The sequence below is a fragment of the Lycium barbarum genome, chromosome 3 (genome assembly GCF_019175385.1).
Source record: "Lycium barbarum isolate Lr01 chromosome 3, ASM1917538v2, whole genome shotgun sequence".
Taxonomy (NCBI): domain Eukaryota; kingdom Viridiplantae; phylum Streptophyta; class Magnoliopsida; order Solanales; family Solanaceae; genus Lycium; species Lycium barbarum.
In genome coordinates this window covers 314330-332100 of record NC_083339.1, presented here as the reverse complement: position 1 = coordinate 332100, position 17771 = coordinate 314330, and the positions used below count along the sequence as shown (strand labels likewise).

At 36.7% G+C, this 17771-nt stretch overlaps 2 protein-coding genes across 4 annotated transcripts; both read right to left on the bottom strand.

Moving 5' to 3' along the window:
- Positions 1-3627: 3627 nt before the first annotated feature.
- On the bottom strand, positions 3628-7106 carry LOC132629803 (uncharacterized). Of its 2 annotated transcripts, XM_060345168.1 has the most exons (3): positions 6632-7092; positions 4660-4713; positions 3628-3994 (listed from the first exon to the last, which is right to left on the bottom strand). In XM_060345168.1, exons 1-3 carry the CDS (start codon positions 6929-6931, stop codon positions 3761-3763), a joined length of 588 nt encoding a protein of 195 aa, XP_060201151.1. In that variant the 5' UTR covers positions 6932-7092; the 3' UTR covers positions 3628-3760. The 2 variants fall into 2 exon arrangements, with proteins under 2 accessions (XP_060201151.1, XP_060201152.1); XM_060345169.1 differs by lacking the exon at positions 4660-4713 and having other exon boundaries at positions 6632-7106.
- Positions 7107-8406: 1300 nt separating this feature from the next.
- LOC132629802 (sorting nexin 1) lies at positions 8407-17183 on the bottom strand. Of its 2 annotated transcripts, none has more exons than XM_060345165.1 (11): positions 17026-17183; positions 16783-16917; positions 13970-14105; positions 13462-13595; positions 12869-12943; positions 11998-12157; positions 10754-10887; positions 10603-10671; positions 9688-9767; positions 8978-9038; positions 8407-8891 (listed from the first exon to the last, which is right to left on the bottom strand). In XM_060345165.1, the coding sequence occupies exons 1-11, from the start codon at positions 17038-17040 to the stop codon at positions 8685-8687; spliced, it is 1206 nt and encodes a 401-aa protein (XP_060201148.1). In that variant the 5' UTR covers positions 17041-17183; the 3' UTR covers positions 8407-8684. The 2 variants fall into 2 exon arrangements, with proteins under 2 accessions (XP_060201148.1, XP_060201149.1); XM_060345166.1 differs by having other exon boundaries at positions 16783-16914; positions 17026-17180.
- Positions 17184-17771: the final 588 nt, after the last annotated feature.

Sequence of the window (17771 nt, the reverse complement as noted above, 5' to 3'; positions counted from 1 at the left end):
TAAACCGCCCCTGGTCCCACCACCCATTGGATGGTCGAAGCCAATTCCCTCCTCAGCTTGACGAAGGAACTCCTAAAATAAAGGTTGGCTCAAGAATGATATGGGAAAACCATATAAAGGAACCGGTTCTCTAAAAAGGAGTAAGAATATACAGGCCAGGACAATCTATCAAAGAACAAAGAAACGGGTCCAAAAGAAAAGGGCGATGAAGAAGCAGGAAACAAATAGACCTGCATTGATAGAAGAAGCAGTTGGAGAGCAAAAATTGAAGATGAACTGACCTCAACAGTCCTCTCCTATTGGCTATGAAAAGAAAGTGCTTGAGACGGATCTCAGTGGAAGAATGTCTCAATCAGTCTTATACCTTTACTAGTATGCACTCATGGCATGGATAATCGAGCACAGACAACACATACAACAAGGAAACTAGTAGGGTGGTTTAAGAATGATATGGGAATCACAAATCTCTTCTTTTAGTTCTCCCCAGCATACACAGTAAAATGAGCCTTGGGAACATCTCCAGATGTGGAAGACTTGATATACTGAGGGACACAAATAGCCTTGATATTTAGTTTCAATATGTATGAATAGAGAAGGACAAGAACTACTAAAGATCTCTTGTTTCTGGTATAAAAAACACAATAAGGGGATGAAATTCATGTAAGAAATTTAAAGAATATTGAACTGCTGTAACTTCAACTCTTAGCAAATCAGAATTGCTAGATATCTAAGTTCATTTTACTCAAATACTTTGTAGGACCTATTCTAAACTTCATAAGGCTACTGTCAGAAAAATAGTATCTAAATACAACTGTCAAAAAACAAAAGGATAGGCAGAGATAAAACACTATATAATCATTACAATTCTAAAAGATCAGCCATTTAAGTATGGATTGCATAATCAATCACTCAATTATCATAGATAAACATCAACGAGTTTGTATTCACAATGGTGAAGAGTACAAAAATAACTAAAAAGGTTTAAGGAAGCAAGGAAAAACGCAACATTAGACTTTAACACTTGAGCAAAGATCTCAAAATAAAAGTTTCCTTATTCTAACCGCACCCCCCCCCCCCTACCCACAATTAGTTTCCTAGGCAGTTCCGCCCTGTCGAACATTAATTGTGCGGCCAGAAATGCGACCTCTTCACCAGAATTGACGTAGACCTCAAATATTTCATCAATAATTAACTCCCCCGTATTAATGTCAGACGAGGAGAAAGATTTCTTGTCATTCCATACAAAAACAACATAGAATTGTCTGCAAAAGCAGAGAATGTTATTAGCTCCTTATGATCCGGTTTCAAGAATGACAGCTTGATGATCCGCTTTATTTGAGCCCATTTCAACTTATTGTAATCGACTAATACCAGGACATGGAGCTCATCTTTTACTAGTTGAGAGAATGAAAGCCGGACATTCCAATCCAAGAGACTAGTGCTGCTCAACTTTGGGAAGAAACCACAACCTCCAGGGAAAGTATTATGACCGATGTAGGTGTCATTAACCATATCCAAAGCATCGACTTCTATATCAATAGCATCATCCTCCATTTCAACATACCAAATGCAATAAGCAACCCCCATTTTAAAGAAAACCTCAATTCTTTTACTCATTCGTCCGTCTAATAAGTTAGGGCTGGGTGGTACCTTAACGGCTCGCCAGCAATAAGTAGTTTGATCACTAGTCCCAATCCCCAGGAGTGAGAACTCCATAACCGAATGATTGATGACCTTCATGAACAGAAACCAACTTGACTGCAGGTTGGTTAGATGGAATAAACTCCAGGGCCATGCATAAACTAGGATTTTGTGGATTGGGGATAGCAAGTGTTTGGCGCATCATAGGGTCCATTATGCGGTATCTCAAAGGAGGATGGGGAGAATCAGAAGAAAACAAACCAAAATAATGACTAGTTTGCTCCAAAAGTAAGCCTCGACTACTTTTAGCATTACAGGAAAAGCATACTCCTTTCCACTTATCATATTCCACCTCCTTCCAAATGGGCACATCCATCAAATCATCCAAATCATTGCGCAAGGTATTATGACGTAAAAAAAGGAGGGAGAGATGGTGCATAAATAGGGTATTCCAACGCTTGCGAACACTTCTGAATTTGAACAAATTAAAGAATATTATGGCAAGTAGCTCAATATGTGAAACATTATTTCATCTGGAAGCTTCTGCTCCTCGAACTCCATGACTTTGGTCTGAAATTAATTATATTTAGCAGCAAAGATGAAACATGCATGCAACAAATCAAAGTCTACCTTATAAAGCAATGTTTACTGTCTCTGGCATACTTTTAGTTATGCCTTAAGGCAACGGCAGACTTTTCCTTAAGGCATAACTAAAGCAGACTTTTAGTTATACCTTAAGGTAAAGTCTGCCACATAAGGCAAGCTTTTTACAAAGCCTTGCCTTGCGAATTTTTTATTTTTATTTTTATGACTAAACCGGGGTTCGAAACTTAGAACCTCGGGTATTTTAGGTGAAGGACAAAAATTAAAGACCACCCCCAACGAAGGGCAATCGTACAAATTGCCCCATTCGCACAAATACCCTATTTCGGGGTGATTTAATTTTACCCCTCAAATTTGTGGTCTTTTTTGCCCTTCGGCATTTTTGGCGCAGCATAATTTAAATTTCGCAAGGCATAATTTACGTTTAACTTCGTCATATGTATCCTAACATCCACACAAATTATATCGGACAAGGCAAAAAATTTAACATTCAACATAATTTAAAAAATACTACAAAACTTAAGCCGCATAACTTAATTCCTAAGGAGGTCTAGATATTTTCATTAAATAAATAGTAAGGGCAAACATTAAAGATCACCTATATGAGGGCCAAAAATTAAAGACCACAGCGTTTGAAGGAAAATCCGCGCAAAAAATGTTTCTTTCGTGCAGCCTACTAGAACCAAGTTGGGCCGGCCTTTCTTCCCGATGGGATAACTTTGATGAATTAATCATGGGTGATTTGCACAATAGGTAGCATTGAACCAATTTTTTATGATTTTTTTTGTTTTTTCATTTTCGGCAACTCTTAATGTTCGGTACATCCTATTCCAACTACATGATTGCAATATAAAATAGGACATGCATTATGAGCTACTCATAAGTTTATAGGTAAACTTAAGGCCTTTTGATGTTTGCTTTCAATATTATTATGTAATTTGAAGAGTCCTCCATAGCATTGTCAGATATATTTTTCATGTCATTCTTCAAGTTAACTGCATGCTTGGCGAAGCCTCTGGGAAATCAAACTATTTATTTTAGAGAATTGAGGTGCTTGGGCAAACTTTTCCGGAAAAAAGATAAGTGCTTTTGAGTAGTAATGGAAATTGCAAAATAGTAGTTTTTTTCTCGGAAGCACTCTCGAAACCTTGGCTAAGCACAAATTGTTGCTATAACATCAACAAAAGTGCTTTTTAAATTGATTATCCAAACACAAACTACTACTCTCCAAAAGACTTTTTGAAAAATGCTTCTGACAAAATGCACTTATCAAGATAAGCAAATTTTGAAAACTTGTCGAACAGGCTACCAGATTCTTCACTTCAAGTATGTATGATACCCTAAATTCTATTACACTTGTAAATTGTAGTAATGAAGTTCCACTGAATTTGAAGAAGCTGTGCTATATTGATTAATCAGGAAGTTATAACAGAAAATAGAAATGCTTTTATACATAATTAAAAGGGTGTTGAAAGAAAGAACATTCTTTTGGAATAGGAAAAAAGTGTTCCAACTTTCAAACTCTAGCTATCTCAACAGATTTCTGAAGGGCACCTAAAAGGCTTCTCATAATTCTTGGCTCTCCGGGAGGCGCGTTATCTCTCGAGGGTCCATTTCGTATGGCTCGAAATATTGGAGGCGAGTTCTCAGTAGCAGGGAAAACCATACAATCTATATATGCAATCACTTCAGTTTGAGCACCGTCAACTGTAATAAAGCAAACTCTAGCTCCGCGAGGAATTTTATCAACCTGTACAAAAAGAAGCTTTAACTAGTAAGTAATCTTGATCAAGATTCTGCAAACAAAACTAACAATTCAAGTCTTTATAATTAGTCTGCGACCGTATGCATTTTCTTTATGAAAAACTTTGCTGAATTTGACACTTTTATGGTTTGTACCATCAAAAGTATTAATCTAAAATAAGGGGATATGAAATGATGAATATGAAAGAAGTCAAAAGATAGAAAAGTGAAAACAGAATCTGCCTATTTTGTTTTATGGACAATTGAAATTCACTTCTGTATACTTTGACTGATCCCTCGTTTATTGAAACTTTGATGCATTCTTTTTCGTTTTTTTTGTTCTCTCTGTAATAGAAATCATTGATCCTATGAGCCAAACAAGTTAAACTTATGGCCCCAGCACCTCGAAACTTCCCTGGCTCCACCAGCAGCATTTTCCCGCAATGCAAATATCTATCTCTTTGCGGCTACAGCCTATTATAATAGGACGCGTTCGGGAATGAATATAAAGTTCCTACATGTATAGAAGACTCTTCGTTGATTGGTTATAATGTTCACGATATTGTATATAATTCAATGTTCAGTGATATGACTTTCCTACTAACTGAATTGGTTGAACGGAGTTTTGCTTAATTTTACAGCATAACGAGCTTAGAAATCAGGATGAATTACCTTTAGAGGCACTGGAAGTGGCAACATAGCTCCTTGACAAAGACTGTTAGCCCACTGTGTGTCATAAAATAAAGCGTCGTTAACATAACATAAGAGGAGGTATTTGTATCTCCTTTTATCGATAAAAAAAACTAGGAGAAAATGTTAAGGATCAGTGATTAAATCTCTATCTTTCCTTTCTATGTTAACAATTATACAGAGAATTTGCAAGCAAAATGGAGCATCAAGACAAGATTAACTACGATTAACCTAAAGTTCCTTATTCAGTGGCCAGACGGAAATGAAGTATAAACACAAAGTCCAAACATGAAAAAATGCCATCTAAAAATGCAGAAAAGTCCGAACACGAATATGGCACTCTATTTTGACTCCCTTTAGTTTCTCAATCATATTCTTCTAGGTCTCAAGCTGATGATACGGAAATCAGACTAATGAAGAGAGTGCACGTGTCAGGAGTAATTAGTCGTTTGAGTTTCTTGATTTGTATCAATCTTGATTGCTCGTCTTGCATTACCGCTAATTGAATCAAGTGTAACTAAAACATGTCTCGTTCGGATTTCCAGCTTTATACGCTATAGCATCGAGTCCTTAAGTGGTTATTGAAGACTCTGAATGGAGCTCCATCCAGTGAGTCTCTGAAAAACTAGGAGAAAATGTTAAGGATCAGTGATTAAATCTCTATCTTTCCTTTCTATGTTAACAATTATACAGAGAATTTGCAAGCAAAATGGAGCATCAAGACAAGATTAACTACGATTAACCTAAAGTTCCTTATTCAGTGGCCAGACGGAAATGAAGTATAAACACAAAGTCCAAACATGAAAAAATGCCATCTAAAAATGCAGAAAAGTCCGAACACGAATATGGCACTCTATTTTGACTCCCTTTGGTTTCTCAATCGTATTCTTCTAGGTCTCAAGCTGATGATACGGAGATCAGACTAATGAAGAGAGTGCACGTGTCAGGAGTAATTAGTCGTTTGAGTTTCTTGATTTGTATCAATCTTGATTGCTCGTCTTGCATTACCGCTAATTGAATCAAGTGTAACTAAAACATGTCTCGTTCGGATTTTCAGCTTTATACGCTGTAGCATCGAGTCCTTAAGTGGTTATTGAAGACTCTGAATGGAGCTCCATCCAGTGAGTCTCTGAAAAACTAGGGAATTACGACTATTTTTCACTGCCTCTCTACTAGAAACTCTTTCGTTCCTATCTTGTATAGTGGAGTTTTAATTTTGGAAGCCTTAGCTAATGTCTCTAAATTAAGCCACAATGCCTAAGGAAGCAATACTGTTTCTGCACTAGTCATTCTCTTGAACCCCTTTGAATGTCTTTGGGTTAGATAGAGTGAATCTGATAATTGACATAAGCTATATTACTTCTGAGTTCAATATTTTGAGGTTAAATACCCTTTAGGTAATAACATCCCCATCTCCCTATCTAGAACTCACTGGCCCGACTAATGCAGCCTCTCAATATAGAAAGACCAATATCAAGGGTTTTGGCGCTCCCTACCAGATAGGACTCCATTCCGAAGACTCGAACCCGAGACCTCAAGTTCAGGTGGAGAAACCTTTACATTCCAACACACTTCATTGCTATACCATCATTTGCTTTGCTATACTCAACGGACGAGGTAGTAGTAGATCCATCCATTACTATAAAGCTATTGGACATCAATGGTGTCAAAGTGCGCCTTTCCACGAGGGTGATGTGCAATGAAATGCCTTAAGAGTTGAATATGGTTCAAGAACCATATGACTTAATCTCTCTATGTTTTCAAAGGGAATGGTCCCTTGGGATTCAAGAAGTAGCAAACTCTTCTTACCACTTCTAATTAAATGGATAAAAATTACTTATTGCAGTCAAATGACTTTCTAAACAAATAAAAAGTAAAGAAATTTAAACATGAAATCATATCAGATTGTGGTAGAAAATAACTATCTTGAAACAAATTCTCAATCAAAAGGCACCTGAAAAAGTAGAGTTTCAAATCTTGCAAGATCAATATCCATAGGCAATTTCATTGTTCCCAAAGAAACCCCATCTTCATAATCTTGACCTTTAGATGAAATGCTGCCATCCCCACCAGTTGCTTTCACCACAACAGACAAATTCTGGTAACCAGAAAACTCGCTGAGGTTAAAGAACTTATTTTTGTTGTTCTTGTTGGTGATGAACAAAGTTGAAAGAGGAATAGACCTTGAAGGACAAATTTGCGCTTGGGAATTATGTGTTATGTGAAACAGTAGTCTGGTTGTTAAGGAAAACATGGCTACTTGCCTTCCTTTTTTCCAATTTGTGTTTTAGTTTTGTTCCATGTGCTGTTAGAAATGGTTATTTTGTGACCATGATGATGAGATAGGATAAGGGCTTTTGCAAATCAGTGGTGGACAGTCTACTAGAAAAGAACAAAAAGATTACTGCTAAGCTCCATGTCAAGCAAGTGAGATCAACTATTAGTCCAAAAATGTTACATTAAAAAGATTGATTTCTCTAGCGCTAGATATTTTAAATTTTTTGCTCTGACATATAATCTCTGATCTGGCCCTTTCCCGAACCCTGCGATAAGGGAGCTTAGTGTACCGTGTTGCCTTCTTTTCTTCTTCTATAAATCTCTAACACGATAATGTCGAGTCATTCATTGAAATGCAAAAATCTCTAAAGAAAATTCGACCATTCCTTGGACACTACGCATAGGGCAGCTTAGTACACCGAACTAATAATTCTTTTCTTTTATAAATCCTTGACGGATCAGTATACAACAATGTCGCATCATTAATTTATTTAGGAAAAATATATGACGGTGGTAAGGCCCTTCCTCGGACCCCATGCATAGTGGGAGCTCCGCATTAATAATCTATATTGAAAAAATCTGACAGTGGTCTAGCCTTTTTTCGGATTCCGCACACAGCTAGAGCCTAGCATACTGTATTGCTTTTTTTCTTTCATAAGCATACCATATTGTTTATTTCCTTTCATAAATCTCTGGCAAGACTGTTACCATGATGCCTCGTCATTAATCTATACTGGAGTTTAATTCAAGTAATATGACTGCGTATAGATTTTATATACAATCTACAATGACATATATTCCACTCTTACTACAACCGGATATGCTAGATAGAGTTATAACCTGCTACAATCGGTAATGATAATGTAAAAGTGCTTCACTATTCCTTCTATATTTCCCTATTCTCTAGCAAATAATTCACGTCATAATTATAGCACCTCCTTTCCTACTTGAGGAAGCTAAGCCAATATCCCAAAATCAAGCTGTCCAGTTTGATATGTCGTAGATAAATCCAAACTGGAATCATAATCACATATTCTGAAAAAGATTTACCAGAAATAATGCATCAATATTGCTGCAACCAAAAGTTCTTTTTTTTGCGCGGATTGCCCTTTATTTGGGGTGGTCTTTAATTTTTGCCCTTCAAATTGCTGGTCTTCAAAATTTACCCCTCGCCTAACACCCCCAAGGTTGTGGGTTCGAACCCCAGCTCAGTTAAAAAAAAAAAAAAAAAAAAATCTCAAGGCAGACTTTGCAAAATTCTGCCTTAAGACAAAATTTGGCTTGCACAGGCAGAATTTAAAGACCACCATTTTGAGGGGTAAAAATTAAAGACCACCCCAGCGAAGGGCAATCCTGCAAATTGCCCCCAAAAGTTTAGCTAATAGTAAATTCAAGCACAGCTCACTCTGAGAATCCTAAATATAGAAACATGGAAATTGGGATCATTAAAAGGATGATGAAGAATAAAACTATGCATTAATCAAGTTTATTCAGCATTTGGAACTTTGCCTGTCAGATGAAAAGAAATTAATTTTAAGCTATTTTCAATTTTTCTCTTTGCTGCTGTACAAGTTACACAACTATCTAACTCAAATTCATACAACCACCAAGCTGCAGCAACAAAACCAACTGTCGAAGACTCTTTTGGAAACCCAATGGAACAACTTCCATGTATACTCACGTTGAGAGCACATCGCGCTGAAGTTTGTCTTCATTTTGTTGTAAAACTATTATGAAGAGCAAGCTTCAAGCTTGGGAAGAAGACTTCGCCATGCATCTGCTATGCCATTTGCTAGTCGTGCCTGTCCCTTTGCAAATTCATGGAAAGCAAGTCCCATATCCGATGTCTTCTGTTCTTGAAATCGGACAATCTCTTCGTTCATAAGCCTCACTATCGTATCAAATCTTCTCGATGCTTCTTCCCCTTCGGCCTTGAGCTGTACAAATAAAGACAACATCAGTCTCTGCATGGGCAATTCCACAATTAGCCAGCCGAAAAATGAGTAAGTTAAAGCAGACTGACCATTTCATACTCGCGCTCAGCCTCAGCCAACTTCTCTGATCGTGTCAGCCTGTATTTATTTCTGCAATGAAAAGGCAGAGCCAAATATTTCAGTACAGAGACTCTGAGATGCTTCATGTAGTGACTAACGGAGATTATTAATATGATGCGTATTTCCCAGTCTTAGATAGAGTAACAAACACGTGTTTCGACTCTCTTTAGCATATGGGTAATAAACAGTCACAAAGTTGAGCTCAGATGTAGGTGAAATCAGCAATTAAGCTTTATTTATATACAACATGGAGGACACTGATAAACTAATTAAATGCACAAAATTCTCATACTGCAAATTTGAAAGATCTAGTGGCCGAAAAACAATTTTGCAACTTACTCCAGAAGAACAAGACTTAGAAGTATTTACATCAACAACAAACCATGTCTCGTACTAAGCATGCCTTGATGATAAAGCAGCAACTAGACCATACTAATGGTACAACAGAATGAAGCCTTGTTTATCAAATTTAAGATATCACAGTGCATATTTAACCTTCCCCATACACCCAGAATACAGAAGGGTCATAGACCAGGTCATTTTATAAATGAGACATTGTTGAAAGAAAAGTTTGCAATAATTCAATGGAACTATCACCAAATGCAAATTAAGATCAGATTCAGGAAACCACCAAAAGAAACAAAACGTGAGAAAGAGCAGTAAAGGTTTTGAGCCATACAAGTCTATTTCCTTAAACTTAATTGTCTCAGCTAGTTCACACTGCTTCTTGAATGCAGTTGCTCTCTCTGCTACCGTAGCCTGTTCAAAGTTAGCATGGATATGAGTGTAGGACAGTAACAGAACATTAGGCTACTCTTAGCAAAGGAAAGGATGAAAGCAGCAATACAGATGCAACAGTTGTTTATATTTGAGGATGCAGTATTTGTGAAATGCGCACTCAAGGCAGGCTTGGCGCTTCGCCTTGTTTTAGTTGAACCTTGTTGCCTTAAAAGGCATGCTCGAGTCCTGAAGCGAAGCTTAAAGCAGGCTTGGAAAATGACATATTATTGTTACCCAAATGTTATTTACAGATATTTTAATGATTAAGAGCAGAAAATTAGAATTTTTGTATGAAAAAAATTGATCTTAAATCTTACGTAGAAACTTATAATTGCACCAGTGATTAATTGGAAAATTATGATTCTAGCTGAACATGATTGATATGGAATAGATTTACTTCAAATAATGCACGTGATAACACATATTGAGTTTTCTCTACCCATATATTTATCATTTGTCTTTAATAATTACTTTTTCTTGCGTGCGTGTGTATACAACTTCATCATGTGCTTATAGTTAACTTCAAATAACTTCATCATGTGCCTAGTTTCACTAATGCACCCACATTTTTGCCTTTGATGACACTGCATTGAAGCAAAACATTGACAGTACAATTTTTTGGTCTTGTTAAAATACGATTACCAGTCAAGTTTCTACTTTCTTTTTTCTGGTTTGTGGCCGGTTTTTTTTTTTTTTGGGGGGGGGGGGGGGGGGGGGGGGGTGTTGTGTGCTGGAGAACTGCAGCAAAAAAGAAAAACTCCATCCATTTTGAGGAAAAATACACCTTTTCTCAAAAGCAAAGTTGACCGCTCACCTTAATAGATTGCACAGCTCGAACATAATCCTTCAAAGGTTCTTCAAAGTTCATTAAAAGGTGGTGGGCCTGAGTGAGAGAGCACTGTCTGTTATCATTACCTACTTTTGAATAAGCGAAAAGACCATTTGTTATTCTTTGTTGAAAATACCTCTTTCTGCAGCTTAATTGATATTATCTCAGACTTTGCCCCAAGTTCTGAAAATGCCTTTCCAAGGGCATCGTCCTCACAAGTACCAAGAAGCTTGACTGCCTTTCCAAATTCTGACAGAGATTCGCCCAACTCTGAGTAACAAGAGAAATCATAAGTCAGCTGCTTAGAATGACAAGTTTGTCATATACATGAGCAGGAGAAAGGAAAAAGCACACAATATATTAGAAAAACAAACACATGATGAGATAACAAAAGTCACATGCCATCTTCGGATTGAAAACTGCGAGCCAAAGAAAAGAGATCAAGAAATGCCAAATACAGAGAAGGAGGTTGACCAAACAGTTCACATTTGAAATTCCTCATTTTCAACTTGCATCTGGGCTATAATGTCCCAGTTTGCAATTTTTCATTGAGTAATATCAAGATCCTCATTATATGCCCAACCACATATCTGAATAAAAATATGCCTGTCTGCACTGAAATTGAATTTTCTTACAGCCAGTGTGGCCATGAGCAAAAGGGAAAAAGAAATGAGCCCATGCATGTTGTTCCCTTTCTTCATGATAGGAAATAGGAGAGGCTTTTCAATAGTTCACTTCGAGTTTCTCCAGTAGACAACAACAACAAACCAGTGTAATCCCAGAAGTGGGTTCTGGGGAGGTAAGATGTACGCAGCCTTACCCTACCTTTATGGGGTAGAGAGGCTGTTTCTGATTGACCCTTGGCAGCCCCCCTCCTCCTTAATAATGGCTTAATCGTTATAGTCTTCTCCAATCTAATATTTGGATTTACAAATATAAACATTCCCATTGAAGAGAAGAGTTGATGATGAACCAAAGGCTGTGAGTGCGAGCCACGCCGGGACCAATGTCTTGGTTAACCTTGTCTTCTCCCAGAAAAAGTTGATGATGAACTTCTTCCACCATTACTCGAGCACAAAAATGAGGATCAAAGTGCTAATATGAATTTTAACGTTAGTTAATGAATCAGCCCATTTGGTTAAGGGACGAAGGTACAGGCTGACTCCTCCCAGAAGCTTAGCTACAGGCAAGCTAAGAGGGTGCGAGCAACGTAGGGAGAAGGCAATAGCACCTGAAACATCATGCCTCTCACCGCTTGAGGATGGGATAGGTATCACCTTAAGAGAGTGAAATAGAAAGTGCTGTAATACTGCATTAAATATCTGAAGTGCAAATACACTTGCACAGAGTACTCACTGCCTTAAACTAGATATTTCCTACCTCTGTGTCTCTTGACAAGACGAAATGCATGCTTTTGAGCCTCAGCTAAATGGTCCTCAAGCTCAAATATGTAGCTCTTCATCTTCTCATATTCTGGAGTTGATTCTTCAACTGGCTTTTCCTTTCCAAGAACGACATCACTCACTTTAGATTGCACATCCTGCCATTTACGACTTACTGTTAGTTTTAAAATAATCCAGTGCACAAGCCATTGTAATATGCCCTCTCTCATTGGTGTCGGCTAAATGTGGTTTGAAGTCCACGAATATGCCTAAAAGTTCAAGAAAAGAAACGCGCTCTATGCCCCACAGGCCACACTAAATTATGAACAGTTATATAACGGTAAATCACATCAAAGGACAGATGTCAAGTTTAGTTTCAATTCACTTAGAGACAGAACAAGAATATGCTGAAGACCACAAGAATAATACATGAGACAACACATAGGTGTTTTATTAACATAGCATATATAGCCTTCTTTTATGCCATTAGTTTCCAAAACTACCTCTTTTGTAGTTCATTGTAATACAAAGACAATATCCCTAAATCTTACACTAACACAGCCACGAAGAAATAAGAAATTTACTATTAACCTAACAAGAAATTTACTAAATATCTAGCTCGAATTACGAAAAAAAAGAAGACTACTTAGCTACCACTTTGAATTAACAGAATTTCCCTTTTTCTTCTTTATATGAATGATAGGATTGCCAATTTACAACTTCGTTAGTGTAATAGAGATGTTATCAAAGAAATAACATAGAAAGGGGAGTTTGTTTCAATAAGTGTGATCAAAATTTAGAAGTGTGGAATTGAAAGTATAATCATATGAAAATTTTATTTTTTTAATTTTTATGTAACTGTCAGATACCTTAAAGATTTGGATCAAATCTGCAGGCTTTTTCTTGAAAATACCAGTCTCCTGGAACCTTGCTCTGTCCATTGTCTGCAGAAAAGGTAAGACAAAACAAACGTAAATCACTTTGAGAAAAAGATGAAACTGAGCAAAATTAGGAAAAATATGAAAGCTGGGGACGTTAAAGGCATGATACACAGTTCAATATCCGTGCACCTATGGTGGATTTCATATCTCAAGTACAATGCTAGTGAATTTTTATAATCCCTGATTTACTATCTTTGCATAACTTGTCTCTAAACCGAACAACCCCTAAATTCTTGAAAGATAGTGCTCAATTAGTTAATAGAAATAAAGAATTGGGGTCAATTACAGTAGTTGTTCCCTAAATATCGTGTGTGTAAAAGGTTAAGTAACACAAACTAAAGAGACCACGAAATCAGTACAAGATAAAGATGAGAGACGTTCATGATATGGCTTGGTAACAATCAGAAACATCATCACAACTAACAGACACCGGATGAAAAAGGCCTTATACCTCCACAAGAAGTTAAGATAACATATGAACTCCACTAAATAGTCCAACCAAGTAAATTAACATTCATTACCTGCTCATCAGCCTGCAAGAAGGTTCTCAAATCGTCACTTTGCCGAAGCTCATGATGTGAGGCTATTCTGTTTACAAACACATCCAGAGCTTGGCGCCTCATTTCAATAAATTCTGCACTGAATCTGAACTTTTCTGCAAGAAGGTAGATAGTAATTATCTCAAAATGCTTTCTGAAAAGAAGATTATTTTATTGGTGCAAAAGCTGGTGGCTTCCCTTGATAGATTCCACTACTTAAATCTTTATAACCAATACTTCTCCAACGAAAATGAGATTGTCCCCCAAATACAGACATCCTTACACGTGTTTGACACAGTTAAATATGCCTCTATAACAACTTCTGCCTACATGACTCTCAATTCTTGTCCCTCTCATTTCCCAATAAGCAGCGATAAATCAATATATTTCCAGATTGAATATGTTGGACACCTATTGGTTTTAGCATTGCTTAGAGTTAGAGAAAAGTCAAAGAGATAACCAGTACATGAGGAAGAAGTGTAGCAAGTACCTACTGTGCTCTTCTCTGGAAGTGGAGGAATAAAAATGCCCTTGTATTTCTCAAAAAGACGATCGTGTAACCATATAAAATCACTATAACGTCGTATCACAATCTTTTCGTGCCCTTGGTACTCTGGCAAATTTGTCTGTCTTAAAAAAATTGGGTGAATGAGAACTAGAGGAGAATCAAGAGAAGTATATTCTATATTCTGAAATAAAAAGCATATGAATGCCTGTTCCAGGAACAGGAAGAAGAGAAAACAACAACCACAACAACAAGCAGAAGAAGCAGAATATTTTTAAACATTAAGTCCAGCAAAATAACTTCCATTTGATGCAGGATAGGGATGCGTAAGCTCTGGAGCCAAAAAGAGTCCTTGAACGCTAACTTGGGTCTCAAGACGTTTTTAATTTCCTCGTTTTTTCATCCTATTAGAGAAATGAACATTTCGCCTAACTCAACCTCAAAAGCTATCTCATGAAGTAAGGATTGTCCAAGACTACAGCCTATAGCCTCAAGCAATCTTGGACTCTAAGTCTCTAACACAACCTATGAGGTTCATTTTTCAGGCCTCAATGTTCCAAACTAAAACCATCCCAACTAATTTTAAAAGAGCTTCTCTTTACAACATGACTAGAACACCAACATATTAAATACATTTTGTGTGAATAAAGCATACTTTTAAAGGAAAAGATATTTAGAATTGAACGATAGTAATGAAAGTACAAATACCCTAGATGGTAAAAGTATCTTCTATAAAGGGCCTTTTCCTTCAAACATTAAAGAAGAGTTCAGCGCAAAAAGAGCAAGTGACTGTAAATTTTTCGTTTATACAAACTCTGATGTGATTGTTGCAGGCATAAAGTGAAAAAAATAGAAGTATAGCTCAAAATTTAAATAAGCAGTTCACACAATTTAATATACAGTAGAGGTCCTCACTCTTCACTCTGCATGAGTGAGCTTGGTTACATTGCCGGTCTCACGCACAGATGTTTGTGTGTGTTTTTGGTTTTTTTTTTTTTTTTTTTTGGGGGGGGGGGGGGGGGGGGGGGGGGGTTGTTTATAACTAGCGCACAGCTTGTCAATCTATGATGAGTTCTCACAATAAAAACAAGATGATTATTGAACTAAGATGAGCTTAAATTGCGCGACCTGTACTGTAAGGAATCATAGATTGATGTGTAGTTGTTGTATTAGAATTTAGAGCAGAAGCCGTGATTTCAAGTCCCATCACCTCTATCAAAGAATAATTCAACATGTTTGAGCCAATAAAGTAAAACTGCATTTTCTATAGGTTCTTTTATACCCGTCAAAGATAACTCAAAAGAGCTTCAAACTTCGCCACCAGATAGTATTCATCCAGGATGCCGAGTCCCATAGACACCAAGATAAAGAATTGTAAAAATATATTGAACGATGTACACTGATGTATCAATGAAATTACAGAAATCAAACAAAAAGAAAAAAAAAAGAATTTTCTTTGCAGTTAGAAGTACAAGACAGCCTTTGGTTTTAGGACATTTGAGGAAATCATGGCAAGGTCAGACAATGAAATGCAAGAAAAATCAAGATATGAACAAGAGAAAACTAAGGCATAGGTCTATCCGCATGTAATGTTCAACTCTTCAATTTCCTAACGCCTCATCAAAACCCACCCTACTATCTAGTTTCTCTGTCTATGGATGATATATCTTAAACTACGTAACTCTTATCACCATGAAATGGACTGGCTATCCAGTCAAATCAAGACATTTTCACTTCTAAGTAATGCAAATTATGTCAACGTCGCTTCTTTCCAAATACACATCCAAGGGGAAGTCCTTCATTTGTTTACTCTGATTCTATATTTCAAATATATGGCACACTCACATATGGTCAGAATATTACTCTTAGTCTTATTACTCCCTCTGTGCCATATTAGTTGTCACATTTCCCTTTTGCACTCCCCTTAATAAATCATAAATAAAAAGTGCATTTTTGCTACCTTACCCTTATCTCTCTCCAATAAATTGCCCTCTAATCAATACTCCCTCCATTCCATAATAAGTGACTTTTTAGGCTTTTCATTTTGTTTCAAAATAAGTGGTGCTTTAGGATTTCAAGAAGAAATTGATCTTCTTCTTCCAAAATGACCCTTATTTTTTTATTTTATTTTTTATGACAAGGGAACCCGCAGCCGCTACCCTTCGGGTGCGCACAGGGTAAACCCCGCTCCTGTGCAATAGCTCGCAAACCACACAGGAAAATGACCCTTATTTACATAATTAAGAATCATTAAGCTTTTCTTTTTCTAGGCATTTAATTAGGGGTAAGTTAGTAAGAGGTGTGCATAAGCTTAAAAAGTCACTTATTATGGAATGGAGGGGGCATTAGTTATTTCAGGAACTCTTAATATTAAGGGTAAAGTGGGATAAAAAATATTTTTTATAAAATGACAAAAACTTGGCACACCCCTTAAGAAGTACTAGTAATTAACAAAATAATAAATTTACTATATCACCCTTCGAATAATAAATTCAATGTTTTGGGAAATAATTATAGTTAATAATAAGGGTAAATTAGGAACTAAATGACAACTTATGTATTGATTTGCTAAACTGGACAAGTAAAAATGGCCGGAGGGAGTAGATGTTATTTAATTTGATCTTAGATTGGATCCACAAGGGGGTTTCTGCAAAATATCATTATGATGGCAACCCTAAATTCACCAGCTCAGGGATAATAATAATAATAATACTGCTAGCTATACAATTACACATGCAAATGAATTAGCAAACATGAAATATATAACTAAGTAAATGGAAAGAGAAGTCAATGAGGACCTTGGTGATGACTTTGTAGGAGATATAAGCTTGAACGCCATTACCCATTTTAGCTGGATCCGTAACTGATACTGATAAATACGGACCTTGTGAAGATGGAGATCTAGGGCTCTGTAACGATCCACTTCGTTGCTGCTGCAACACCATTTTTTACAACATTCATAATCAAAATTCATGTTTCCAATTTGAAAAAAAAAATAGAGTGCAAAAATCATATAAAGTTAAGATTGTGATAATAATTACCGTGGTGGTGTTCATGGTTAGATTGTAGCGGAGAAGGTGTGGGATTTCACGGTTGTTAGATTGGTGGGTTTGTGGTAAGTCGTGACTTTGGCTTTAATGGAGGAGTCGTGTCTTGCACGTGAAACATATGACGGACTTATTAGTAGTAAGTATATATAAACATTCGTGTCCGATTAAATTTGAATTCGCGCCGAAAAATCTGACTTGAAGGACAGAGCATTTCCTAGTATATGCTTTAAGGGGGTCCGAAAATTACATTGTGTGGCTAGGTGAAAAAAAAATTATGTATACTTACATATTGACACCCTTGCTTCAAGGTGAATTTACCTATTTTTATCTGACTATCCTTAGTAAATTCTGACTCTGTACTAATAATGCTTAGTTGAAATAATTTTATAGGTCTCGTTTCAAGTATGGCTTCATCAATATTGTAATGTGCTTAGTTGTTTATTAAGCTAATCGTTGGACCTGGCTTTTATTGACCTTGCTCCAACTGTAGCTTTGTCGATATTTAATGTACTCACCTGACTTCTAAATCTCATTATTCATGGATGTCCTTTCTTATTGTTCTAGATCCGTGTTTAGAGTTGTTGAGTCCATATTTGATGAACACAATCATAATGAATATGCATCTAATACGTGTATTAATAAGAAAGGACTGATATGGGAGGCCGTCTTCAGCATCGATAGAAAAAAGGACTGATCAATAACAATTCAAGAGAGTATAGGTTCGAAAGTTTTGCTAG

Coding starts and splice junctions, on each gene's coding strand:
- LOC132629802 (XM_060345165.1), bottom strand. Junction 13,596..13,969: donor TCCAGAGAAGAGCACAGTAG/GTACTTGCTACA, acceptor ACCTTCTTGCAG/AAAAGTTCAGATTCAGTGCA. Junction 12,944..13,461: donor TCTTGCAGGCTGATGAGCAG/GTAATGAATGTT, acceptor CCTTTTCTGCAG/ACAATGGACAGAGCAAGGTT.
- LOC132629803 (XM_060345168.1), bottom strand. CDS start 6,931: ATGTTTTCCTTAACAACCAGACTACTGTTTCACATAACACATAATTCC. Junction 4,714..6,631: donor TTGAAACTCTACTTTTTCAG/GTGCCTTTTGAT, acceptor TATGACACACAG/TGGGCTAACAGTCTTTGTCA. Junction 3,995..4,659: donor CACTTCCAGTGCCTCTAAAG/GTAATTCATCCT, acceptor CTTTTTGTACAG/GTTGATAAAATTCCTCGCGG.